Source organism: Mastomys coucha, unplaced genomic scaffold, assembly GCF_008632895.1.
Source record: "Mastomys coucha isolate ucsf_1 unplaced genomic scaffold, UCSF_Mcou_1 pScaffold22, whole genome shotgun sequence".
Taxonomy (NCBI): domain Eukaryota; kingdom Metazoa; phylum Chordata; class Mammalia; order Rodentia; family Muridae; genus Mastomys; species Mastomys coucha.
Genome location: NW_022196905.1, coordinates 141,965,246 through 141,991,965, shown reverse-complemented (window position 1 = coordinate 141,991,965; position 26,720 = coordinate 141,965,246). Strand labels below are relative to the sequence as shown.

Genomic DNA, 26,720 nt, shown 5'->3' with positions numbered 1-26,720 from the left:
AAAAAAAACTTTTAAAAAGAGGGGTGGGGTAAAACGAAGACCCACCTCTTGTCCTGCTATAGTTCCCATGAGCCTATGCAGTGTACAGCGTTAGCCCCCATGCTAGGTCTTGTGGGGACCTTGGAGAGTGACTGCTACTGTAGACCGTGTAGAAATGAAACTGACTTGACTCCATCATAAAGCTAACCATCACACTGCAACTCTGCAGTAGGAATAAGAGATAGATAACCAAGCCCAGACATGGTGGTACCTATATCTCAACCAGCCTATCATCCCAGCATTTGGGAGGCAGAGGCAGGAAGATTTGCATGCTTGAGGCCAGCCTGGGCAACTTAATAAGACCCTATTTCAGAAAAAAGAAGAAGAAGAAAAAGGTCTAACCAAAAGATGTAAGGGGTGGTGTGGACCATGGAGGAAACAGCCTTAGAGGAGCTGGTGAGTCTGCCAAGGCAAAGCCAGCTTAGGGCTGCAAAGTGCCGCTGGCCAGGGCCTTAGAGGCAATGGGAAGAAGGGGGTCAGCTTGCTGAAGGCTTTGGCGGCAGAGGAGGAGGAGGAATGTTCAGCAAAAGTGAACGTGGTAAGAAGAGGCTGCTGCTCCAGTTAGGGGAGGAGGTGAAGGGGTAGAGTGGGCGTCCTCTGGAATTGAAGCCTCCCCTCACAGACCCACCCACGCTCAGGAAATAAAGAGGTACACAAGAGAATGGTGCAACTGCCTAGAGGGTTGGAGTTGAGACACCTAACCTGAGAAAGGCAAGGTTTCTGCATTTTCTAGAGATTTTCCTATATGGTTGTCCCACGTCCTGTGGGTAACATCTTATGCAGGGTCTGGGTTCATCCTACGAAAATGTCAGAGAGAGAGAGGTATTATTATTCCCCATTTTAAAGAGGGAAACCATGGTTCCCTGAGGTAAAGACATGGGTCCAAATGTCACTGTGGTAGTTTGGTTATGAGCACAGGCCTGTCTGATCTCAGCTCGATAGTCAAAATCATAAGGCATGCTTGATCGTTGGAATGGGAGGGGTGGCCGCCAGTCACTTTCCATGCTCATATGAGACATCAGTCTTCTGCCAAATGGAGTGTTTGGTTTTGAGACCTGACCAGGCCACTGCTTTGGAAAGAAACAATTGTTTTGAAAGGAGAGAATACATCTTCTGGGAAAATACTTGGGGGGGGGGGGGAGTAAACTTGCTGAAAATGCCACAAAGGTACAGAGCTCAGAGGAAAGCACAGGAGGAAAACTGAACAAGAAAGCTTAAGATGCTGAAGCTGAGATGCTTGAGATAGGCTTGAAAGAGAATAACTGTAAGGGATAACTAAACAAACACACAAACAAACAAACCACATGGAACCCGACCCTCTCCTCCCCTAACCAGAGCATCAGCTTTCTTATTCAGCAAGACCTAATAGGAAAGATCTAGAACAGATTTAAGAGGGCCCTTATGCTGCCAAGATTCCACAGCTTACGTGTTGAGAGCGAGAGATCGTCTACAATTTGAGTGGAAGAGGCAAAGGTCAAAGATGTCCGAGTGGTTTCTCTAACCACAATGCTAATTCCTCATTGATAATTCCTTATCTCTTTGTCCCCACTGGCAGCAGAGCCAGCCCTAGAACAATGGCTAATGAGTATTGATGCTTGCTAGAAACCAGGTCCTGTTCTAACAAGTTGGTCAATCATTTGATATCCATATCGACCCTCTCAGATAAGTACATATACTATCAGTATTTCACAAATAAGCAAGCTAGGTTTAGAGGAGTTGAGCCCCTTGCCTGGAAGGTCATTGGCCTGTGCACAAAGGGTGGCTCAGATGGAGGCATCTGTCCTCCATGCCAAGTGCTGAGCAGCAGCTCAGTGTTAGCATCAATTAAAAGAATAAATATTTGTCAAGTAGTACACTTCCCTCACAGGTCTGCATGGTGTTCCTTCTCTCTGCCTTATTGAGCTAAAACATTGAATTTCACAGGAGCCACGTGGGTTCTACTCTAAATCCTCGCCACCTCCCCATACTGCATAAATGCAAGGTGTCTCTCGCTAGGTTTCAGCTGTCATGTGCTCTTTAATGGTTGCCTCAGCAATATTCAACATGAAAAGCTTAGTCATTAAAATTGTCCAAGACAGATTTTCCCCCAGCACCCAACACCTATAGCCTGACACCATCGGCCTTGCTTCTTATCTTTGACTTTTCACCTTTACTGGATGCTAAGCAAGCTCTCTGCTCTGAGCTATTTGTCCCACGTTCTAATGATAATTTTTGCCAGACAAATGATTGCAAGCAAGTGATGGATGAGGTGAGTGGGACTGCCCAGAACGGGCTGAGTAAGGGCTGAGGAATGTGGCAGCTGAGAGATGGTGTCTACGGAAAGGCACTTTCCCCTCACTTCGTGCTTCCTCCTGGTTAAGGGAACAAAACTGGGAAAGAGAGGGCCGGCCTCATTTCCACGAAGTCTATGTAACTTTGAGGCAAGGATTCTATGGGAAAGCATTCATCGTTTCTGTCCCATCCAAGAATCTGCCCACAGAAACTCAATTATCAATGCTGGAAGTGTGTCCATTAGCAGGAAACGAACCTGCTGATGGATCCTATCAATCTACTTCTCTGTGATCTGCCACAATGGCTGCTTTCTGGGTTTGGTTTGTATTGCCAAGAAATTGAGGTCACAGCACACAGCTGTCATATGCAATTGACATCTGAACAATGCCCCAAGGAACTCAAAATGTGTCTAAATTTATGCCTGCTGTTTTGAAATGATCAGCCTCTATTTCTGAGACTAGACAGGACTTTGCATAAGCTAAACCTCTCTTCTAATGGCATGACTAGACTCCACAGTCTTTTTGGATAGTGAACCAATTAAGAATTGCAGATATCTGACTGGTTAGATATTTAAGAAATGTCTATTCTTCCCTAGGGACCCTAGGTTAACTTGGCCACTCCTGGTTTCCTTATAAATTCAGAAAAAAACAAAATAATAAAATAACCCCCCCCCCCCACACACACTGTTTATCCATATTCACGGAGTGGTGCTGGAGAGAGATGGATCAGTGGTTAAGAACATTTGCTATTCTTCCAGAGGACCTAGGTTCTGTTCCCAGTACTCACATTACGGCTCCCAACATTTGTAACTACTGCTCCAAGGGATGTGATGCCTTCAAAGGCACCAGCCAGGCGTGGTGCTATTCCACCCATGCAGGCAGAACACATACACATAAAAGAAAAATGCTAGGCTTTTTTTTTAAAGATGTATTTATTTATTATATGTAAGTACACTGTAACTGTCTTCAGACACCCCAGAAGAGGGCATCAAATCTCATTACAGATGGTTGTGAGCCACCATGTGGTTGCTAGGATTTGAACTCAAGACCTCTGGAAGAGCAGTCAGTGTTCTTAACTGCTGAGCCATCTCTCCAGCCCAATGCTAGTCTTTTTTAAAAAGATGTTCAGAAGAGCCACAGAAGGCTCTTAGTCACTGTTTAGAATTGTATTAAATGCTCTTCATTTTTCTTTTAAAAGAAAGGTTCTCATGGGATTGCCTCAGAACATGATATGTACATGAGGCCAGTAAAGGTTTGGGGCACACTCATTCAAGATAGGATGCCATCGGGGCTGGCTAGATGGCTCAGCAGGTAAGAGCACTGACTGCTCTTCCGAAGGTTCTGAGTTCGGATCCCAGCAACCACATAGTGGCTCACAGTCACCTATAATGAGATCTGACACTCTCTTCTGGTCAGTCTGAAGACAGCTACAGTATATTACGCCGGAGCGAGTTGGACCATCCAACAGCCACATGATGGCTCACGGCCATCTCTACAGCTACAGTGTTTTCATACACATAAAAACAAAAACAAAACAAAACAAAACATAGGATGCCATCACACCAGAAATGCCATGAGAGAAAAGTAAAGAGCTGTCTCAAAGAAACACCACACTCCAATGTGGATGTCTCAGTCACTGTCCTATTGCTGTAAAGAGACACCATGACCGAGGCAACTTTTAAAAGAAAGCATTTATCTGTAGGCTGGCTCACAGTGTCAGAGGGTGAGTCCATGACCGTCATGGCAAGGAGCATGGTGGCAGTCAGGTGTGGCAGTGGAACAGTAGCTGAGAGCACACAGGATCCACAAAGTTACAGGCAGAGAGAGGAGACTGGGCTTGGCCTGGGTTTTCAAAACCTCAAAGCCCCACCCCCAGTGACACACCTCCTCTGCAAGTCCACCAATGGGGAACCAAATACTCAAATATAGGAACCTATGGAGGCCATTCATTTCAAACCACCACAGTGTGTGTGTGTGTGTGTGTGTGTGTGTGTGTGTGTGTGTGTGTGTGTGTGTGTGTGTTTAGGGGACCCTCTGTACCTGGCCAATTTCTGCAAAGCAGTAGATATCTTTAGCATTGTAAACTGAAAAACTGAGGTTTTAAAGTTGTTTTTCTTCTTGGTAACTTTGTGTATGTGTGTGTGTGGGGGTGTCTTTTTCTCAGTCTTCTTCCGAAATAAAGACGGACTACCTGTCAATCATAATGGACCCAGATGAAGTCCCCCTGGATGAGCAATGTGAACGGCTGCCCTATGACGCCAGCAAGTGGGAGTTTGCTCGGGAGAGACTGAAACTAGGTAAGGTGTTTATTTGGCAGATCCACAAGCCCGCCAGAGAAACCTACTCCCATACAAAACACTTGTTTTAAGAAAAGCATCAGAGAGCAAGAGACTTGGGAGACTTCCTTCCAGCCGCCCAGCTGCTGGCTGGGGACATGGTCCAGGGGGAACGTTGTCTGTTGCCGAGACAAAAGGACAAGGTAACGAGAAATACCTATGTGCTGCTTCCATAGTTACTGAGTGGCAGGTGCCAGCAGAAGCCCCAGGAATACCAAACTTAGTCTGCAGCTAGTCTCTAGCTAGTAGGTAAATAAAGAAGAGGAAGAGAGTCCATGGCTTACAAGCCCAGGTGCTCTTGGATAGCAAAGCTCCTGGGAACTTAGACACCTGTTGCCTAGAACAGTTCAGCAGAGTGAGGCTCAGTTAAACCAAGCTCTCTGTGCAACCCCACGTGGTGTGAGATGGCCTGTGACTTTCCTGGTGTGCTGTGGTCCTGCCCTCAGGGATCACTTAAGTTTCACTTTTGAAGAGCAGAGACGTCTTTTCCAGGTAGGGCAGATGTTGTAAACAGCAGGCCCCTGGGCTTGTCCCCAGTTCCTCTGGCTTGGACGTCACAATGCACACTTATCTCCAGCTTTGACGATACAAAACAATCAAGAGCCTCGATGACTCCTACCCAAGATGTCTAGAACATGGCTTCATGGTTTTCCACTTGCTTCCGGTATATGCCAGAGTCATTAGTGGTCGGAACTAGGAAAACAGATTGTGAGCCCAATGTCCTCTGGGCTTGTCGCTCTCAGTACAAGAGTGCTTTGCTGTTCTGAAGGCCTGACCCTTCTCTTCCCAGGCAAGCTACACTGGGGTGGGGGGCGTGAAGTGGTTTTTCTTGCTTTTCTCTTAGGGCTTGAAATGATTCTGCTTACACGAGGAAAGGAGAGTATCAATGAGGGTCCTGTTCAGCTCTTAGGTGGGGGTTAGGGGGGAGGGGTGAAAAGCTCCGAAGTCAGCTAAAAGCTAGAGAAAGCCAGACAAGGCTGGTTGGGGTTACGGATGGGGAGCTGGGAGAAATCTACTAAATACTGAGTGAATAAATGCAGGTAGCACAAACATGAATTCCCTGTGCGAGGCGGAAGGTCCAGGCAGCTCGCTGAGCCTCTCGGTGACCTTGGCAGGGAGCACAGCGTCATTTTCTCCCACAATCAGGAGCTGTTCTCAAGCCATGTGGCTCTCTAGAGCTATTAGCTGGGATTAAACATACTTCTTCCAGGACAGGATCTATGAGAGCTCCCTGCCAACTCCTGACCTCCCACCCCCACTGGTTCCCTCCGAAGCACGTCCCCTCAGGCTGTTTCCTCTGCCTCCAGAACTCCCTTGAGCTCAGAGAATTCACAGAATCACATTTCCTAAGGCTTTCCCTACTGAAGGCTTTGCTTGGTGAGGGCTTGCTATGTGCAGAGCTTCAGCTGTGACTTGGCCGGTGTCCATCTGAGTGTCTCTGTTGGATGAGAGAGAACGGGCATCAAGCTTTTTAGTGCATGGTGTGGTCTACAAGACGGGAGGAGGTCTCCTCTTGATTAACGTGGGAGTGAGAAGGCCCCAGGAGTCTTGGCTCCTGTTAGCCAAAGAAGTGACAAAACCATTTGAAATCATGGCTGGCAATGAAAGGAACTAAGGTTACATCTATATTGGTGGAGAGGGGAAAAAATGTTCTGATGTGTTACATTGTGTAAAATGAAAGAAAGAAAGAAAGAAAGAAAGAAAGAAAGAAAGAAAGAAAGAGAAGGAAGGAAAGAAAAAGAGAAAGAAGAAAGGAAGAAGGAAGAAATACACAGACCAAGGGGTGATTGTATTGGTGTCTTCTGTCGGTTGGCTACAATGTTCAGCCTTGTAGGAGGCACGTCTCGGAAGTTCCCCTACTTGACTGTTCAGTTGCAGCTTGATGTTGTTAGTAAGATTGCTGAAATCAAGAGTGGAGGGGTCGGGGGTGGGGGCACGTGGACAACTTCCTGACTTCTTCCCAGTTCCTGACTAACCCTGGAGAGGATTCAACTCCCATAAGTATATAGGATACTGTCTGACATAATAGAATATTTCTATTAGAAAGCAATGTGCAAGAGAAGTTGCCTAACATGGAAAAGCACACAGGAAGTCTGGAGCTGGGCAATTACCACAGACAAGAAAACCAGTTCCCTTGATTGCCAAAGAAGGGTAGCATTGATTAGTTAGCTTTTGTCATGGTGGCCAGAATAGATAACAGAAACTTAGGAAGGGAAGGAGTTGTTGTTGTTGATGGTGATGATGATGGTGAGGATGATGATGGTAATGATGATCAAAATGATGATGATTTCAGGAGGTTCAACCCATGGTGGCCTGGCATCGTACGCAGGCAAAGCATCATGGTGTCAGAAGCCTGTGATCACGGCTGCTCCTCACTTTGTAGAAGACAGGAAGCAGAGAGACAGGCAGACAAGGGCAATGGAGAACATACCCCCACAAAACCTCTCCCTTGTGACCTCCATCCTCCAGCTCAGCCAACCTCTCAAAGTTTCTAGAGCCCCCCCACTGCCACCCAAAATAGCAACACCAGCTCTTCCGGAGTAAGCTCTCCTGCAGCACTTGAATCTACAGAAGACATTTCATATTGAAAACCTAACAGGGGCCAAGGTCATGCTGCCCTGCCTTCTCCCTAGAGTGGCTGGGACTCATCCAGGCTGTCCTCTTGCATTGCATGGCAGTGACCTAACACATTTCTGAACTAGTGTGTAGCATTCCAGACAGCACTAAGAATTCCAGGGAAAAGAAATGTTCAGGCTAGGTCAAGTCCAGTGTGAACTAGTCTCCCTGGAACTAGAACTAGGGACCTGAAGTCGGATTCCAGTGCACGAGATGATCACAGAGCCCGTGAAAGCGTCATGTCGATTTATGGGGCAGCCCAGTGAGACCAACTTGTTCCCACTGATGGAAGCAGAACCCCCAACTGCCTGTTAACACAAAGTGTGGCATGTACAGGGATGGCTGGGAAGGGCATGTGTAAGGTGGACACTGGAGAAAGGCAGGCGCCTTTGGAGTGTGTGGAGAGATCAGCCCAGATGGCAGAACGCAGCTGAAGGACGACACTGTTCTTTTACTCTGAAAAGCAAAGAATAACCTTCAACCAAAATATGCCACTTGTTTTGAAGGCCAGGAGGCCCCTAAGGAACTCTCCCCTACCCAACACTTGATGCACACACAGCACTTTGTGGGGGCGGGGGGCACTGTTTACGCTTCTGTTTTAACTTAGAGTCCATCTGGCTCAGGCCATTTTACGTTAAAGGACGTGTGACTGTGTCTCTGTCCCTGTTGTGTGCTCTGAGAAGAATGAGGTTCAGTGGTCACCAGCTGTACATGTCTGACTTTGAAAAGCCATGCCTCTCCTGGTGTGGCCCTGCTGAGCAGAGTGTGTCCCAGGAGCCAGCTCTTGTCACTGAGTGCCCAGATACCTCTCATGGAGGGCAATCAACTTGAAGCTGCAGCACGGCTCAGTCGCGCATAAATGGAAAAGGGCTCAGACATGATGGGTGCTTTGTCACAAAGAATGTCTGTCTGTCTGTCTTAGTCAGGGTTTCTATTCCTGCACAAACATCATGACCAAGAAGCAAGTTGGGGAGGAAAGGGTTTAGTAAGCTTACACTTCCACATTGCTGTTCATCACCAAAGGAAGTCAGGACTGGAACTCAAGCAGGGCAGGAAGCAGGAGCTGATGCAGAGGCCATGGACGGATGTTACTTACTGGCTTGCTTCCCCTGACTTGCTCAGCTTGCTTTCTTATAGAACCCAAGACTTCCAGCCCAAGGATAGCACCACCCACAAGGGGCCCTCCCTGCTTGATCACTAAGTGAGAAAATGCCCCACAGCTGGATCTCATGGAGGCATTTCCTCACCTGAAGCTCCTTTCTCTGTGATAACTGCAGCTTGTGTCAAGTTGACACACAAAAACCAGTTGGTACACACACACACACACACACACTTTGGGGAAAGGAACTAGAGAAAGGAAGACTAATTAACTGAGGAAAGAGACTGGAATGGAAAAGAAGGGTTAAATTAACATAACATTCTAACTGGCAGAATTTACTTTTAGCCAATGGCATTCTATCCCCCACCCTGCTCCCCTGAGGATACATCACAGTGCAGAAGAGTTGAAAGAAGTTGGCTTTCATGGTTTACTCTTCTTTCAGCATATCATGCTAGGGACAGCCACTTTCTTATGGGGCTCTATTTAGCTTCCTAATTGTGCAAATGAGGGCCCTAAATAGAAAAGAAATAAGGAATTCCAGGGAGATTCCACCAAAAGGGCTTTCAGCTTCCCCCCACTCCCCACCTCTAGTCCACAGGGCTCCCTAAACCTCCAGTCCTAACAAGGCTCTCCATTCTGCTGTAACTGGACAGGGACCTCCTTTATACCAGTTACCACACCAGAGACTTGGCGGTTCAGACAGTGCCCTCCCCTTTTTGAGTCAAGTTGGCTCATTCAAGAGTGGGGAAAGCCATGGATTAACAGTCACTACAGCAAAAGCTAACAGGCACCACAAAAGATACCCTGCTTTCTTACAGCTTTTGGTAATTGCCTCTCTGGGGTTGAAGCAAATTACTACCTATGTTTGATGGCTCATGTGCTGAAAACCGCAAGGGCTTGTATTAGCCGTATAAGAGCTACTAGGAAATGCTCTGACCAGCACAGAACTCTGAGAAACAACCAAGTGCTTATTCTTAAGATCTGAGGCATCATTATACCAACAGTAGTCACCGCCATTCATCCCTTTTACAGAAAACATAGGAAATGACCTCAGTAGCAAGAAAGAGAACTTGGAACATCTCAGTCATGAAACAGAGAGAAGCTCCCTGGGTTTGGTGTTTTCTCTATTCTGGGAGACTCTACGGCCAGTGGAAATGGCCACTTTCCTTCACTGAATGCTCTAGAAGATTAGATGCATCTTGAAGGATGTGGTGGGGTGGGTGTGGGGCACTCAGAGGCAGATGAATGAGTTCAGAGGAAGAGACACCTTCCTTTGGAGTCAGTCCATTGCAGAATCCCCTTCAAAGATTTGTATGTGTGCCTTGCGTAACACATACAAAGCAGCATTTCCTTCCTGGGAAAGACGAAGACTCACTGTTGGCTTCACAAACCAAGACCTTCTTCTATTGTAGGCAAATCACTCGGCAGAGGGGCTTTTGGGAAAGTGGTTCAAGCCTCCGCATTTGGCATTAAGAAATCACCCACCTGCAGGACCGTGGCTGTGAAGATGTTGAAAGGTAGGTGTGCCCTATGCCAGGGCCTGGCTGTCAATCACCTTTCACCTTTCTGCACCCTCCATGTCAGTGCAAGATTCATGTACCCTAGGAACAAACGAGCTATCTCTGCTTCAGCCAGGGCTTCTGTATGCCTGGACTGTAGCTACACTAACTCAGAATAAACCTTGTCAATGGAACAACCCGGAACTGTCCATAGGAAAATGATCTCTGTCATCCTAGGGTCTTTCTGTTCTCACATCCCAGATGAGACACCTGAGGACTTAAATCTATTGTAGTCCTGGGTTCAAAAGGTTACGGTTGCTGTGATCCAGGTCCACTGTGGTTTTTAGGAAACTCCACAAACACTCCACAAACCTCAAGAGCTCAGCCTGGGTTTGCCCTCACTATAAAGGGAAACTAAAAAGGTAGAGAAAAATGGTTGATCGAAAAGTTTATTCTGTGATGCTGTCAAGCCCTTCCCAGAAAATATTTCTTCCTTAAAAAGAATTGTTTTTTAAAAAAGAAACTCCATCTTTCTTATGTTGAAAGAGAGTCTAGTCATAGGCTGCTGGGTAGAGGGATGGCAAATCTCATTGTGATATACAATCGCCACCACCAGACAGACTAGAAACAAGACGCAAGGTGTGTACACCAAACCCCGAAAGGGTCACGTGTCCTTCGCAGTGTGAAAAGGCTTCATTTTTCCACGAGGGATGAAACAGTCACACTGTGCTTCAGATCAGGATTTCAAAATCAAGATGGAGGCAGACCAAAAGTAAACCACTTCTGGGCTTTCCACAGTCTACAGGATGGTGGGGGAATTTTTATGCATTGGTTTCGGTTTTGAGAAAGGTTCTCATGTTGCCCAGGCTGGTCTCAAACTTCAGATCCTGCTGTCTCCACCTCCAAGTATCTCCACCAGGCTTTGCTGGGGAATTTTTGAGGCCCAGGGACATGTGCACACAGCTCAGATTCCCCGAGAGAAGATGTATCCAAACTCTTGCACTTCTTACTCCATTGACACCATACTCAATCGTGTAAACACATTTCTCACCTCAAAAGGGCTGTGTTCATCAGCAAAAAACAGATAAGCATCCTTAAAGGAATGAGGCTGGACAGTATATCATAACTCAGACTGGACGTGTGCTCCACAACACAGTGGGTGACTACATTCATGCACGGGCCCACAGAGGCCAGAAGAGGGTGTCAGGTCTCCTGGAACTAGAGCTACAGGTGAGTAGTTGTGAGGCAGGTGCCCAGCATGGGTGCTGGGAACTGAACCCAGGTCCCCTAAAAGGGTAGCAGGCACTCTTAACCACTGAGCCAGCTTCCAGGCCCACACAATATTTTTTTTATATATATTTTATAAGGAATCAGAAGAGAGGAGTTTAAAAGCTTCCACTGCAAACCAAACAAAAAAATAAATACTTAAGGAGAAGGAAATGTTACTGAATTAGGTCACTACACTTTATACATATATCCTGTATTGTAGGATACCCTATAAATACCTACAGTTATTATGCCCACCTTGCCATAAGGAAATTGCCTGGGGCAGACTACCCAGATGAGAGTGGGCATTTCTGTGAGTATGCCATCAGACCAGCACTGTCCTCTACCCATAGACTCTGAGGAGAAGTGATATCAGCAGGTCTTCTGCTGAGGAAAGCATCAGACTGGGCACCATCTTTTCTGTCAACTACCCTGTTGATGCGCAGTGCTACTTCCCAGTTGCAGACAGGAAAAGTGGCTCAGAAGGGCTGAGCCAGGTAAGCTGCAGACCCTGGCCTTTTCTCCTTGCCAAACATGCATCTTCAGGGACTGTTAAATTATAAGGGAGAAGGTTCTAACTTGAGATTGTTTTCAAGGCCCATCTCTTCTATGTAATCCAGAAATCATGTGAGAAATCTATTTGTAAACTCAGGGCTGAACGGATGGCTCTGCAGTTAAGAGCACTGGCTGGACTTAGCTTCAGTTCCCAGCATCCACAATGGCAGCTCACAATTGCCTGTAACACCAGTTTCAGGGGACCCAATGATCTCTTTGTCCTCTGGCCTCCACGGGCACCAGACACATATGTACTGCATATATATACATGCAGGCAAATGCTGATACACATAAAATAAAAATAAATTAATTCGTATAAAGGCATCTTGTTTCCATTGTCAGCATTGACAGAAAAAGGATTTCCACAACACCCACACCCTAGGATTCCTTCAATAAAATAAAAACAACCCCCCAAGCTTGCTTGCTGAAAGTCATTTACTTTCTGTTCCAGGGGAACTAGAAAAAAAAGCATGATGTCAAACAAAGGGCATAGTCAAAAGCTCTTTCAGTGTGTCCCCAGGCATAGCCTTAGACTTTCTGGAGCTTTGGAAAAACTGTCGGCTTGGAAAAAAATGTCTAAAATGAGAAAACTAATCATGCTGTTTATTTATCCAACAATATTTGTTGAGCAGACACTGTAAGCCAGCCCTACCCCACTGGGGCTTTGAGCTTATCTGGTTATTATTAAAAAATTATTCTATCTTAATAAAGTGCTACAGTATTAAGTGCATACACCTTTGACCCACTTCCAGGACTCTGTTCCACAGAAACCTTTGCCTTTGAGCACGCTCACACTGGGGTGTTCTGGCATAGCTTTATTTGTTAAAAGAGAGAGAGAGAGGAGAGAGAGAGAGAGAGAGAGAGAGAGAGAGAGAGAGAGAGAGAGAGAGAGAGAGAGAGAAAAGAAAAAGAAAGAATGAATGAATGAACAAAGTGGGGCTGGGGAGGTCGCTTGGTCTGTGAAGTGTTTAACACACAACCATAAGGATCTTAGTTTGATTCCCTGAAGCTCTAGACCACAGAGAGAACCTGTCTCAAAATACATGGTGGACAGATCCTGAGGAATGACACCTGGGTTTGTCCTCTGGCATGCACACACACACACACACACACACACACACACACACACACACATACACACACAGAGGACCTGCCTGGATGAGCCACACAGAGACAGACAGACAGACAGACAGACAGACACCCCACTGAAGACTATACATGTCAGAAGAAACGCATTAGTCCATTAAAAAAAAATGAAAAGAGGGCTGGAGAGATGACTAAGAGGCGACAAGCACTTCTCGTCAAGAGTTTAATTCCCAGCACTCACATAAAATAAAAATAAAATAAAATAAAGCTTTTTTTATTTTGGAATGAGAAGAATTCCTGATATTAAAAGGGGATGAATCAATGTGTGTGCACATGTGTGTGTGTGGGTGGGTGGGTGCATGTGTGTGATGAAAGTCAGAGGATCACTTGCCAAGAGTCAGTACTTTTCTTCCACACTTGGGTTCCGGGGATCAAACTCAAGTCATCAGGCTTAGCAGCAAGCTCCTTCCTCACTGAGCCACTGAGCTAGCCCTCAGGGTATTTATAAGTACATGTACGTACATATAAGTATATATGGAAAGGTCTAAAGCTCACATGGTTGATCATGGCTGCTTTGAGGAGGGTAATTGGATTGGAGTGATTTTCACTTTTTTACTCTAGCACCTCAGACGACTTATGTTGTTTTTAGACTCTTACTATTTGTCTTCTTCTGGTGCCAAAAGGTTTTGCATATGCTAGAGATGTGCTCTGCCTCTGTGCTGTAACCACCTGCATGCATGTACCTGCAGACATACATATACATGCACAGGTGAGCATATCCATGCGTACACACACGCTTTCACACATGCCTCTTCACTGATCTCTGTACTCATACTAGTGGAATATTTTAAACAACTAAGATTATGAATACCTCAAGAATGAATGATAGGAACAAGAACAGGCGGATGCAATCTAGAATCTAGACTGTTGGTTCTTGGACTGACAGAGGTCATCTCCAAGAGTGAAGTTAAAGTGGGGGCCGTTAAGGACACTTCCTGATCTTGCAAAGGACCCCGGTTCCATTCCAAATATCCACATGGTGGCTCACAACCATCTGAAACTCCAGTTCTGAGGGTCCTGGCTGATGCCCTTTTCTGGCCTCCACAGACACCAGGCACATACACTGTGCAGGAACACATTTAAACAAACAAACAAACAAACAAACAAAAACAAAAAAACTTGGCTAACATGAATCCTTGTTGCCTGAGCTAACCCTTGAATTCCAGGTGTGAAGGTGTCTAGAGAGAAAATAACACATTTTGAAGGTGTTTACAAAAGCAGTTAGCCTGACATTGTAGAGCCCCCCAACCCCCTTCCTTCCTGTGACTCCCTAGAAAGGCGAATGAGAAGGAAGGTGTGGGTGGACCCCCTGCCTGAAGGGTTCTTGCCTCACCTGATTCTGCTACAAGGAAGCCTCTGGAAAGTGAGGTCCTGAGGTGCCAGCTTTGAGTCAGCACATTGTCAGCACGGCCTGGTCCACCAAAAGGAAACGTTGTCCGGTGCCTAACCCCATCAACACAGTGGGCCTCAGTGCAATGCAAAGGATGTTGGCTCAGGAGGGTAGGAGGAATAAAAACAGTCTGGTGACTTGGCCTTTCGCATAATGTGGGGAAGTTAATGAAGCAAGGACAAACAAGGAGGGCAGGCATGCAGCCTCCAGGGCAGGGCGGAAGCAGGGGGGGGGGCATTGTCCCGGAGTGCTGACTTTATCTTGCTTTTCACACAGAGGGGGCCACAGCCAGTGAGTACAAAGCTCTGATGACAGAACTCAAGATCTTGACTCACATCGGCCATCATCTGAATGTGGTTAACCTCCTGGGAGCCTGCACCAAGCAAGGAGGTAAAGGAGACAGAGAGGCTTGTGCCATCTGTCACACTGAGAGGGGAACCCTCAACTCACACAGCTCCCTCCCCTCATCCCACCCCCAGAAAATGGCTGCCCAGTACTTCATCATTAGAAAGCTACTCCCTTTTATATATTCTAGGGCAAATGGAGAGCCATTTCTCTCAGGATGACTGGGTCAGGGGCGTTAAATGTGAAATGGTAAAGTTTGAAGAGGCTACACACCCCCTGAAGCTTCCTAGCAAACACACAGAGTGGAATCCCAAGAGGAGGTAACAAAGGAAATAACCAGAGGGGCCCCTCCTTTCTGATCAGCTCTTAGGACAGGCCTTAGCCACCAGGACAGGTAACAGGAACGTGGCTGTGCTGTAAACTGTTGGGCCCCAGTATGCCCTTGCTGGTCTTTCTTCCTCTGTAGCAAGGTGAATACTTGGGTGTAGGTGTGACCGGATGCTTAAGCCATCCATGCTGGAGCCAAAGAGTTGAACACTTAAATGGTCTTCAATTTCCCAACAGAAAGCAGGGTGAAGGGGCATAGGTAAAAAAAGAAGGTAGTGCCAGGCAGTGGTGGCACGCACCTTTCTTTAATCCCAGCACTTGGGAAGCAGAGGTAGGCGGATTTCTAAGTTGGAGGCCAGTCTGGTCTACAGAGTGAGTTCCAGGACAGCCAGGGCTATACAGAGAAACCCTGTCTCGAAAAAACCAAAAAATAAAAAAATAATAATAAAAAATAAAATAAAATAAAATAAAATAAAATAAAATAAAAAGAAGATAGCAAATAGAAGGAGATGCTAGGGGCTGGGGAGGCCAGAAAGAGAAAGAGTCCTAGTGAACCAGACAAGGCCCCCATAGCTTCTGACCTTGCATAAGCCTTCTTCGAGTGCCTACCCCAGTGCATCACTCTGACTTCCTCCACCTTGTACCTTTGAGATGTGAGCCTCCGAGGCTGGGTAGCTGAGCCCCAGCCAGGCCTGCTCCTTGGTGGGGAGACCCCAGCTCTGGAAGCAGCTTCCTGTCTGGAACTCTGAGGGATGAGTGGGTGCACCAGCAGGATTCAAAAACCAGTAAAGTACTGATAGTAACTGAAAAAAAAATCACATTACCAGAGGGACAAGCTCTAACCTTAGGGAGACTCCAAGAGACAGCAGGTACCTGCCTGCCTTGGTACTTTCTTCACAGTGGCATTTGGAGTTTGCTGGTCAGTAGTCTGCTGGTCACAGGGGCCATGCCCACTTTAAAACACAATGGAAGTAGTCCTGGCTTATTGGGGAAGCAGGGAGCAGGACACAGAAACTTCCATGGTGTCCCCTGGGACCCTCAATGCAGATTGCCTTCCTTCCCCCCCACGCCCACCCCTCAAAACTGTTTTTCATTGCAGAAGAGTAGGAAGAGGGCAAGAGCCTATGTGCTCAGCTCAGCATGGATTGCCCTCTTTGAATAGTCAGGGTGGGGAAAAAGAGAAAAGGAGTATTTTCTTTTGTGACATTTAAGTATCTGTGTTCATAAAACTTTATTGGAGCAGGGCCATGCTCTCAGTTATATTAACAAGGCCTGTTTTCATGCCACAGAGGCTGAATGGAGTCCTTGATTCATGGCCTCTAGTCTCAGGTGCACTCTCAGGCCCTACACATAGACACACAGGTTGGTCTGAGGTCCTTGAGGGCTGACTGGAAGCTGTCGAACGGCTCTCTGGCCTGGTGTGGTTGAACATGTGCTGTTTGGGCTGCAGGGCCTCTGATGGTGATCGTGGAATACTGCAAATACGGAAACCTGTCCAACTACCTCAAGAGCAAACGCGACTTATTCTGTCTCAACAAGGTAAGGACTTGCCCTGGTCACTCTCTCTGTTGCTGTGGCTTATGGGTCCTGACCACAGTCCATCCCTGAGGGAAGTCAGGGCAGGAATTTAAGCAAGGACAACAGAGGAACACTACTTGCTGGCCCACTCCCCCTAGCTTGCTTAGTTACCTTTCTTATATGGCTCAGGCCCACCTGCCTAGGGGGAGCACTGCCCACTGTGAACAGGCCTTCTACATCAATCAACAATCAAAAGAAAAGAATCCTTCCACAGACATGCCCACAGGCCATGGTGATGAAGAGAACTCTTCAATTAAGGTTTTCTTTTCTTAGGTGACTCTAGTTTGTTTGTGCCACATTGACAAAAACTAGCCAGGACTGGATTTGAAAGGGAGAGTTGTTTTTAATGGCAGCATTTGCATTGCCATAGTGTCTGGGAGGAGTTAAGTCTCACTATGTAGCTTTTACTGGCCTGGAACTCACTTTATAGAGCAGGCTGGCCTCGAACTCATAGAGATCCATCTGCCTTTGTCTTCCAAGTGGGGTGTGTGTTGTGTATATATGTGTTGTGTGTATGTGTAGTTTGTGTGTGTGTTTGTATATGTGTGTGTGCACATATGGTGCACACTACCCATGTGTGAATCCCAGAAGTTGATGTGGGGATGTCTTCCTCAGCTGCCTCTTCACCTTAGTTTTTGAGACGGGGCATCTCACTGAACCTAGAGCTGGCCATTTCCTCTAGGTTGGCTTGCCAATGAGCTTTTGGAATCCAGCTTCCTCTGGCTATCCTACCTAGCAAGAGTTTGTGTAGATGCTGGGGATCTGAATGGAGGTCCTTATCCTTGCATAGACTTTATGCACTTGCTTCTCAAAGCCATACCTGTGACTATACGTAGCTTCACTTATCAGAGAAACTAAGGATACAAACAACTGAATGATTTCCATAGTTACCAATAGACCAGTGATGGGCCAGAACTAGAAATCATGTGTGCTTAGTCTATTGCTCTCCCTCTTCTATTTCATTATTGTGGTTGTTGTGTATTTGTATGTGTATGTGTATATATGTATGTTGTGTGTGTGCATATAGTATGTGTATATATGTGTATATGTGTTGTGTGTGAATATATATGTGTATGTGTATAAATGCAAGTTGTGTATGTGTGTGTGGTGTGTATGTGTGGTATGTGTGTTTATATGTGTGTGCTGTGTGTGTCTGCATGTGTATATGTGGATTGTGTGTGTCTCCGTGTATGTGTGTGTGTTCACAGATATATGCACAGAGGCCAGAGGAAGATACCGAAGTTTTGCTTTGTCAATTTCTTCCTTACTCCCTCAAGCCTGGGTCTCTCACTGAACCTGGAGCTTGGCTGGCAGCTAACAAGCCCCAGTCATCCTCCTGCGTCCATTTAACATAGCACTAGAGTTACAGGTGTGCCAAGCCACTGTACAGCCTAAGTCCTGTTTTCTACACGCATGCTGGGGGTGGAGTTTAGGTCCCTCTGCTTTCCCAGGGAGTTCTTGCATTCACTGAGTCATTCCACCCTGCCTCTCAGTAACCCTGACCTACTATGTCAGAATAAAAGGAACATCAGAGGTCGGGGAGTGAAACTCAGTGGTAAGAAACTTGCCTGACTGATACCAGGCCCTAGGATTGATCCCCAGACCACACATGCACATACACACATGCATACACATACATACACATACATACACATACACAATACATACATACACATATCACACACCACATACACATACCACATACACACACAGCATATACATACACCACATACATACACATATACCACATACACACATACATACATGTACACCATACACATACACACACTACACACACACACCAAACAAACAAACAAACAAACAAACAAGAATACCAGGAAGATACACAGTCTTTCAGGAAACACCAGCTCTGAAAAAGAAACCGTGGATTCAAACACTGTGGTATGTTCTGTAGTTCCACTGCTGTCCCTCTCCGGGCTGAATTGGCCAGGGAGACAGTGACTGACAGTGTTAGCCAGTCACCAGCATCTGTGAGGAACACACTGGAAGCAAGCTCTCTGGCTCTGCAACCAGACATTCCGGGTTTAACTTCCGAGTCTCCTGGCCTTGAACAAATTAGTCAGTCCCTTTACGCTTCAATTCCTTGTATTAAGTGGTGCTAATAATAGAACCCAGGATGAGACTGTTGGGAAAATGAAACTCTTCCCTGAAGCACTTAGTTGTCCCCTTTTGTCATTTTTGATCCACTAGGATGTTGAAGGATGGGGTGTGACTCAATGGGGGAGTTCTTATTTATCACATGTGAGACCCTGTGTCTGTCCCCTCCCCTGAATTAGAGAGACAGAGACAGAGAATCAGAGACACAGAGAAAGAAAAACATGAGAGAGACAGAGACACAGAGAGTTCACTTGAATACAACTAATCTGCATGGTTGAATGAACCCATTTAGACTTATAGGAATGGTGCCATTTCTACTATGTAGGGAGGACACCACAGAATACACAGCATACAGCCAGATGTTGCAATACCTGCCTGCAGTTCTATCTACTTTGGGGGCTGAGATGGGAGGATTGTGTGAGCCCAGATGCTAGACATCAGTCTGGAAAATAGAATGAAGCTGGGGCTGGAGAGATTGCTCAGTGGTTAGGAGCTCTTTCTGCCCTTCCAAAGGTCCAGAGTTCAGTTCCCAGCATCCTCATTAGATAGTTCACAACTGTTTGTAACTCTAGCTCCAGGGGATCTGATGTCTCTACTCTCTGAGGGTGCCTGTGTTCATATGCACGTATTCAAATGCACACATACACATATATACATAATTTAAACAAATAAGTATATACATATATATGGAGAGAGAGACAGAGAGAGACAGAGAGAGAGAGACAGAGAGAGAAACAGAGAGAGACCCTGTTACAAAAAAGCAAAGAAAACTGGACATCTGGCCCACCCTTTCATCCCAGACTATGATTTTATCAATGACATAGGTTTCCCACCAGACTGTTGAGAATATATTACATATCCCCCCATTCCATTATTTGGAAAGGGTCTCATTATGTATCCCTGGCTGTCCTGGAACTCACAGAGATCCACCTACTTCTTTTCTTCTGAGTGCCAGAATTAAAAGTGTGTGCCACCATACCCAGCTCTATTTCCCCCTTATAAACTAGGTTTTCCAAAAATTGAAATCTTAAATCTACTTTGTGCTTTGTAGCTATATCTGTGTGGCCAGAGAAGTCAGGAAATGGCTAGCAAGATGACTCAGTCTAAAGAGGCTTGCTGCCAAGCGTGATGTCCTGGGTCTGATCCCTGGAATCCACATGAGGGAAGGAGAGAACCAACTCCTGCAAGCTGCCCTCTGGCTTCTGCATTTGTGCACACAGCAGACAAAACACAAATAAATATATGGTAACATAATAAAGAAATTGGCTTAAGGACACAGTAACCACAAGATGAAGAGAGGAGAAAGACTTGTCTTGCTTCGCTCCTAGCTTTAGAACTTTTCCTCTGAACCCCACTTAATAAGGGGCTCAGTGGTGCCCTGAGCTGAGAGCAGCACAGATTCCTGTTGGTCTTGATGTCCTAGACTGGGCTCAGGAAGCGCTGAGCCCTCAGAACCCTCCAGGGACTTGGCAGGATGGAACGTTTGGGTTTGTGCGTCCTTTGTTTTGAAGAGCTTGCTTCCTTTGGGGGCTATATTTAATGGTCTGCTTCCCCGTGGTACTTGGTGGGGCTATGTTTTGTGGAAAATTCATGACTATCTGTCACATTTGGAACCTAAGGAATGGCCCAAATCTGTCGAGACTCTTACATATGCTTTGTGATTAACCCACTATTCTGCCTCAGTCCCCCAAGTCCACTAACTTAACCTGTCTTTGATAGCGAGCTGCTGATCAGCACAGCTGAACTGGGGTGAGAACAGAGGTGTGGTAACCTGGGGACAGGTTCTGCTCGGTGGATTCTGCACGGTTCGAGGAAGAAGGCAGTAAGCTTCCAGAAAATAAAACTCCAGACTCCGTCTGAGCAGGGCTAGCTGCCTCGTGGAAAGAAACATGATGTTCTTTTTGACTGTTTGGCTTTTTACCTGCCCAGAGAGAAAGGTGTCTAGGGTGGGTTACATGCAGTATGAATCCTCTTCACTCCTGAAATCCCAGATGGGATTTGGGAAGAGCTGGGACAGCAAAACTCCCTTCAGGGACCTGACAGGAGGGAATGTTTGGATGGGGTGTGTCCCCAGGAGAATCTCTTTTCTTAGTGTAGGAACCTCTGTACCCTATATTACAATGTTGCTCGCTGCTGTCCCTCCTAAAGTTTGTTGGGTCTTCTGCTTGCTCCCTGGTGCCCTCTAGTGGAAGGATCACCCCTACTTAGTGACAGCCCAGAAAAGTCAAGGCAGGATGCACAGGCTGGTTAATCCTAGTGCTGAGCCTCATTCCCTCCCAGCTCCTGTCTAGGTATTACCATCTAGCAGAAGCCAGGCTGTAGAGTACTCATGCCCCTGTAGTTATATACACATATGGGTATGCATGGGCACACTGTCCCATCCTGAAAGCCACCGGACAGGATGAGTTTCTAATGTCAAGCAGTAGATGAATTATCGAAGTCAAAACAGTAGGATATGGAAGTCCTTTCCTACAAGGCACAAACTATAATATAGTGCCTTTAAGATGAGGAAAATGAAATTCAAGAACAAAACAAGAGGGTTTGCCCAAGATGGCATGATTAATAGAGGAGCCAGAAGACTATAGAGAAGGCAGAGGAAAAGCACCAAGATTCCAGTGCCCAGGGTGAGTGGCCTTTGCTATTCATGTCAGGATGTGGTGGTATGGCATCCTCAAAGGGAAACCGAGAGAAAAGTGCATCTCCTCTCCTCTTCCCCAGGAAATCAGAGAACCCTTTTCACACCACCTGAGTCGCCTTTCAAGCAACAGGGCATGTGCTATGAAAAGCAGCAGAGACAGACTTGGGCACTTGCCCATGCTACATTTCAGGCTTTGCCAGTTATTAGGTGTGGCTTTGATGACTTAACTCTTCAGAACCGTTTTATATGAATCGTTTTATAAGAGAGGGGGAGGGGGAGAGGGAGAGGGAGAAAGAGAGAGAGAGAGAGAGAGAGAGAGGGAGGGAGGGAGGGGGAGGGAGGGAGGGAGGGAGAGGACTAAGCCATTAAGAGCACTTCTCTGGAGTTCTGTTTCCAGCACCCATATTGGATGGCTCACAACCTGCTTTGACCCCATTTCTAGGAAATCCAATGACGTGTAGCTTCGGTGGACACCCAAATGCATAAATCTATTTTTAAAACAGAACAGAAAACCAAGTCAGGTCGTAGTAACACACACCTTTAATCCCAGCACTCAGGAGGTAGAGGCAGATGGATCTCTGAGTCCCAGGACATCAAGGGCTATACAGAAACTCTGTCTTGATCCACCCCCATACCTTGTAAAGCAAAACGAACAATTTTTTGACAATTATTTAATAAAATAACATAAACTCTTGGGAAATTGAGGAAGTATGTGCTAGCTCACACTAAGTGCTCAGTATTTATCAGCTTCTAGGATCTGAGGTATTCACTAGGAGCCCAAGCGAGAGTATAAAAGATTCTACAGCCTGGGAAATAAATGCCTAGTACCCAGTGTCCATTCGGGGCCCAGTAGCATGTCCAATCTGGGCGGCAGCCATCTCTGCATTGGTCCCCTCTTCACTCCTGGGTTTCTTGTCTGTGCTAAGGATGCAGCCTTGCATATGGAGCTCAAGAAAGAAAACCTGGAACCAGGCCTGGAGCAGGACCAGAAAGCCCGCCTAGACAGTGTCAGCAGCAGTGAGAGCTTCACCAGCTCTGGCTTCCAGGAAGATCGAGGTGTGAGCGATGTGGAAGGAGATGAGGGTGCGTATCTACTCCTCCCCGGCCTCCAGTCTGGGGTACTTATACAGCATACTAGACATCTCGCACATCTTTTCCTTTCTTATTTATCACCCTAATAAACATCCTGGGAAGTAGGGTAGTGTCCTGAGGAGATAAGATTTGAATAAATGATTATTTACAGTGTCGTTAATTTTGACAGGAACTGTTCACTTCTCTCTGTTAGGTCTGTCCTACCAGGTCACATCCATTGAGCCCAATTCCCATTCCCTTACCTTTCACCTCCACCCCCATCACCAGCCCTCAACCCTGCAGTGCAGCCTGGGAAAATCTCTGATGCTCGTGTTGAAACTCACACTCTCTTGCCAATGAACTGTGGCGTCCTTGGTGTATCTTATACTTTGTGAATATTGTTTCAATAAACTGGGATTTGGTGTAGTCACAAAAACCTTTACAAGATTTTAATGCTTGGTAGATTACAGTGAGATCTCCAAGCAGCCCCTCACCATGGAAGACCTGATTTCCTACAGTTTCCAAGTGGCCAGAGGCATGGAATTCCTGTCCTCCAGAAAGGTCAGCTCATCTCTTTACAGCCTTTCTTTATTTAAAAAAAAAAAGAATGTTTTTAATACTGCAAATCTTTTATATATGAGTATATACACATGTATACATATTCACACACACACACACACACACACACACACACACACTCAGAGTGTTCTGTCTTCAGACACACCAGAAGAGGGCATCGGATCCCATTAGAGATGGTTGTGAGCCACCATGTGGTTGCTAGGAATTGAAAGAGCAGTCAATGCTCTTTACCAAGACATCTCTCCAACCCCTTCTTATGAGGGGTTTTGAATTTTTCAAAAGTTTTTGCTCTAAATTTTAAAATTTGTTTTTATGTTTAGAACAAGCACGTAAGAGAGAACATACATGTACCTTTCATTTGTCTTCCCCATTGCCTTTTATTTTGATCCTTTAAATGATGTCTGAAAACATACAAATTATATATGTTACCCAAGATAAGTTAATGACATCAAGTCCCAATACAATATGTTGGGTAATGTTTAAGTCGGGTTGGATATATTTTTATAGATTAATGGTAAAATATTTGAAAATGCATTCCGTTATTGTTTTGTCTCTTTGTGAGGCCTGAACACACATCTCTGCTATGAAGCTATTTTTCCAGTATTTGTTTATACTTAGGTTCTTAACTGTACAACAGACATCACCACAGTAACCTTGATTTGCTCTGATATGGAGAGGTACCTGTGGGTAGAATTTAAGGGTAGAATCTTCTGGGTATTTTGGACTACACAAACCCAGCAGTGCTATCTTCCACGGTGCCCTCTGGCACACTTCCAAACTCTCCGGGATTCATGAAGAAGCCATCTTCAGTACACCCACCTGGGGCTTCTCAAAAACCCTCAGCTCAAGCCAAGCCATGGCCATCCCAGCCCCTGAGAAGCTGAGGCAGGAGGATCCCTGGTTACCCGCCAACCTGCATGAGTTCCAGGTCTGCGTACAGTTCACCTCAGGAGTCTGCCTTTTTTGTGTGTGTGTTTGTTTTTTAAGATTTATTTATTATAGCCAGGCGGTGGCTGCGCACGCCTTTAATTCCAGCACTTGGGAGGCAGAGGCAGGCGGATTTCTGAGTTTGAGGCCAGCCTGGTCTACAGAGTGAGTTCCAGGACAGCTAGGGCTAGACAGAGAAACCCTGTCTCAAAACAAAACAAAACAAAACAAACAAACAAACAAAACAAACAAACAAAAAAAGAATAATGATACCAGGGCCAGTGAGCTGGCTCAGCAGGTAAGGTACTTGCTGCCAAATTGATCACCTCAGTTCCATCCCAGGAACTCACATGATTGTTCTCTATATGCATGCCATGGTATGTGCATGCTCACAAGAGTACTCATGTGCACACACACACACACACACACACACTTTTTTTTTTTAAAGAATAATGACCCAGAGTGGATACAGGAAATTAAGCAGCTGGATTCAGGAAGTGCATTCATTACATAACGTTTTATTACAGTGCATTCATCGGGACCTGGCAGCACGGAACATCCTTTTATCTGAGAACAATGTGGTGAAGATTTGCGACTTTGGCCTGGCCCGGGATATTTATAAGAACCCTGATTATGTGAGAAGAGGAGATGTGAGTGAACTCGGGTGCTCATTTGATCTGTTTCTGCCCTGTGGTGTTTAGACTACAGACCGAAGCCCTTGCAAACACTTAGGATTCTCAGCAGTCATCCCCCAAATGCCCATGTGGTCCAATGAAGGCGGGGAGTCCAGGAGAGCCTCAGACCAGAGACTTCTCAGAATGGAATCTTCTGCCTCTGTCTCTGCTCCCTGGCTGAGTACCTCTCCTGAGAACAGGACCACCTGAGACTTGTTAACCTAAGCAGCCAGCTAAGCCTTGCAGAGACCACACCAGTCTCTGCCCGCCGCCCCTCTGGGAGTCCCATGTCTCACTGAAAAGAACAGCGTGGCCTCTTCCCCTCTGATAAGCCGCAATGATTGATTCAGCAGGTGTCTGTGCTTCCGGAAAGAGTACGGGGAGGGTACATGCTATCTTAAACAGAGGAAGCTGTTTACCTCCAGGGACGCCTTCCGTAGGACCTATCTCCCTTCTGGCTCATGCTGCCCTCTCTTCCTCATTTGTTTTTGAACATAATGTTATTTGTCACTTACGGGGTGACCTTTAGTGTCCTCTCTTGTCTGGCTTCTGCCAGGAGGGCTTTAGATAATAATGTCTGGGCTCTCTTGATTGCTCTGCAGCAGGGTTCTCGGACTGTAGGAAATATACATATCACCTAGAAGCCTCTCTAAACCAAAGCTTGCTGTCCTCACCCCCAAATCCCTTGATGCAGAAGGTCCAGAGGGAGGGTAGGGAGGGTGGGGAGAGTGGGGAGGGTGGAAAGAAACTGCTTGGATTTTCAACAAGACCATACTATGTGAACACCCCGGAACACACTTTCAGAAGCTCCTCTTAGTTACCGTTTCTCTTCGTTTTAAATTTTATTTTATATGTATGAGTGGTTTACCTAAATGTATATCTGTGTACTGCATGCATGCAATGCCAAAGGAGGCCAGAAGAGGGCATCATATCCCTGGGACTGGAAGTACAGACGATTGTGAGTCACCATGCGGGTGCTGGGAATTGAACCCAGGTCCTGCCCAAGAGCAGCCAGCTCTTTACTGCTGAGCCACCTCTCAGCCCCTCGGCTACTCGGCTACTCGTTTTCTAAAAGGGAAACAGCCCAGTGTGCAGTGGAGCTCCAGCTGCAAAGACTACTCCCGCCTGTGTTTCAGTTTGGCCCTCTTTGCTATCCTTGACTTTGGCATCTCTAATGTTCCTCCACAGTCTTTGTCTCTCCACTGTTCCTGACATCTTGATTTGCTTCCCCTAACCCCCGCCAGCAGGCCAACTCCTACTAACTCACTGTGGTCCCTGCTGTCGGAACAGGCCTGCATGCTCGAGATCCAGCCATATATTCTCCTAAATGGAGACACCTTCCCTCATTCCAGGGATGTGGGAGATTGAATGCGGACTGAAGCCAGGACCTCAGATCTACAAAGCACACATTCCACCCTCCAGTCATTCAAGCCCCTTCACACCTGTCTTCTCCCCCACCCCCGAGACAGGGTTTCTCTGTGTCGCCCTGGCTGTCCTGGAATTCACTCTGTAGAGCAGGCTGGCCTCAAACACAGAAATCCACCTGCCTCTGCCTCCCAAGTGCTGGAATTAAAGGCGTGTGCCACCACTGCCCAGCAACACCTGTCTTTTTACATAGGAATGTCTTTCACAATCTCTCTCCTAAGAAGAAATTTGTAGGAATCGCTATCAATTTTCAGGGAAAAATATTAATTTTCCTAATTCAGACCTCTTTACCAAGCCCTTAGTGTGCCTACGTAGGCAGAGAGGGGACCATGAGAACGCAGAACCATGAAACAAGGACTTTCTGGTTGCACCAGAGAAATCTACTTACCATGCCAGATCTTCAGAGGCTGAGGGATGCCTCTAATGCTCTCTTAGCAACCTGCCACATGCTCTGTGGTTTTTTCTCATGTAGGAATCTGCAGCTACTCTGGTTCTTCCTAAGTGTTAAGTGGAAGGGGACCCCTGGGCCCTGGGTGTGGACATTGCTTTTGTTGCATGCTCAAGGCCTCCCACCCCTGCTGTCTTCCAGACTCGACTTCCCCTAAAATGGATGGCTCCTGAATCCATCTTTGACAAGGTCTACAGCACCAAGAGTGACGTGTGGTCCTATGGCGTGTTGCTATGGGAGATCTTCTCCTTAGGTAAATGTGGGGAGGGAGTGGTAGGAACAGCCCAGAAGCAGACGTCTACATACTCTGTAGAGTATGCGGTGGGCACACCCCACTTGAGGTCTGCACTTGAGCTTGCTCCAAACCCAGGCGG

The 26,720-nt window shown here is 46.4% G+C and overlaps 1 protein-coding gene across 2 annotated transcripts in view; it reads left to right on the top strand.

The window, feature by feature from the left end:
• Flt1 (fms related tyrosine kinase 1) overlaps positions 1–26,720 on the top strand; it is a 168,412-nt gene that overhangs the window by 123,237 nt on the left and 18,455 nt on the right. For both annotated transcript variants that reach the window (XM_031338765.1, XM_031338766.1), the window contains 8 exons: positions 4,474–4,606; positions 9,773–9,877; positions 14,493–14,606; positions 16,339–16,427; positions 22,149–22,305; positions 22,757–22,854; positions 24,327–24,449; positions 26,488–26,599. In XM_031338765.1, the coding sequence (XP_031194625.1) occupies positions 4,474–4,606; positions 9,773–9,877; positions 14,493–14,606; positions 16,339–16,427; positions 22,149–22,305; positions 22,757–22,854; positions 24,327–24,449; positions 26,488–26,599 (931 nt within the window). The remainder of the gene's footprint in view (positions 1–4,473; positions 4,607–9,772; positions 9,878–14,492; positions 14,607–16,338; positions 16,428–22,148; positions 22,306–22,756; positions 22,855–24,326; positions 24,450–26,487; positions 26,600–26,720) is intronic.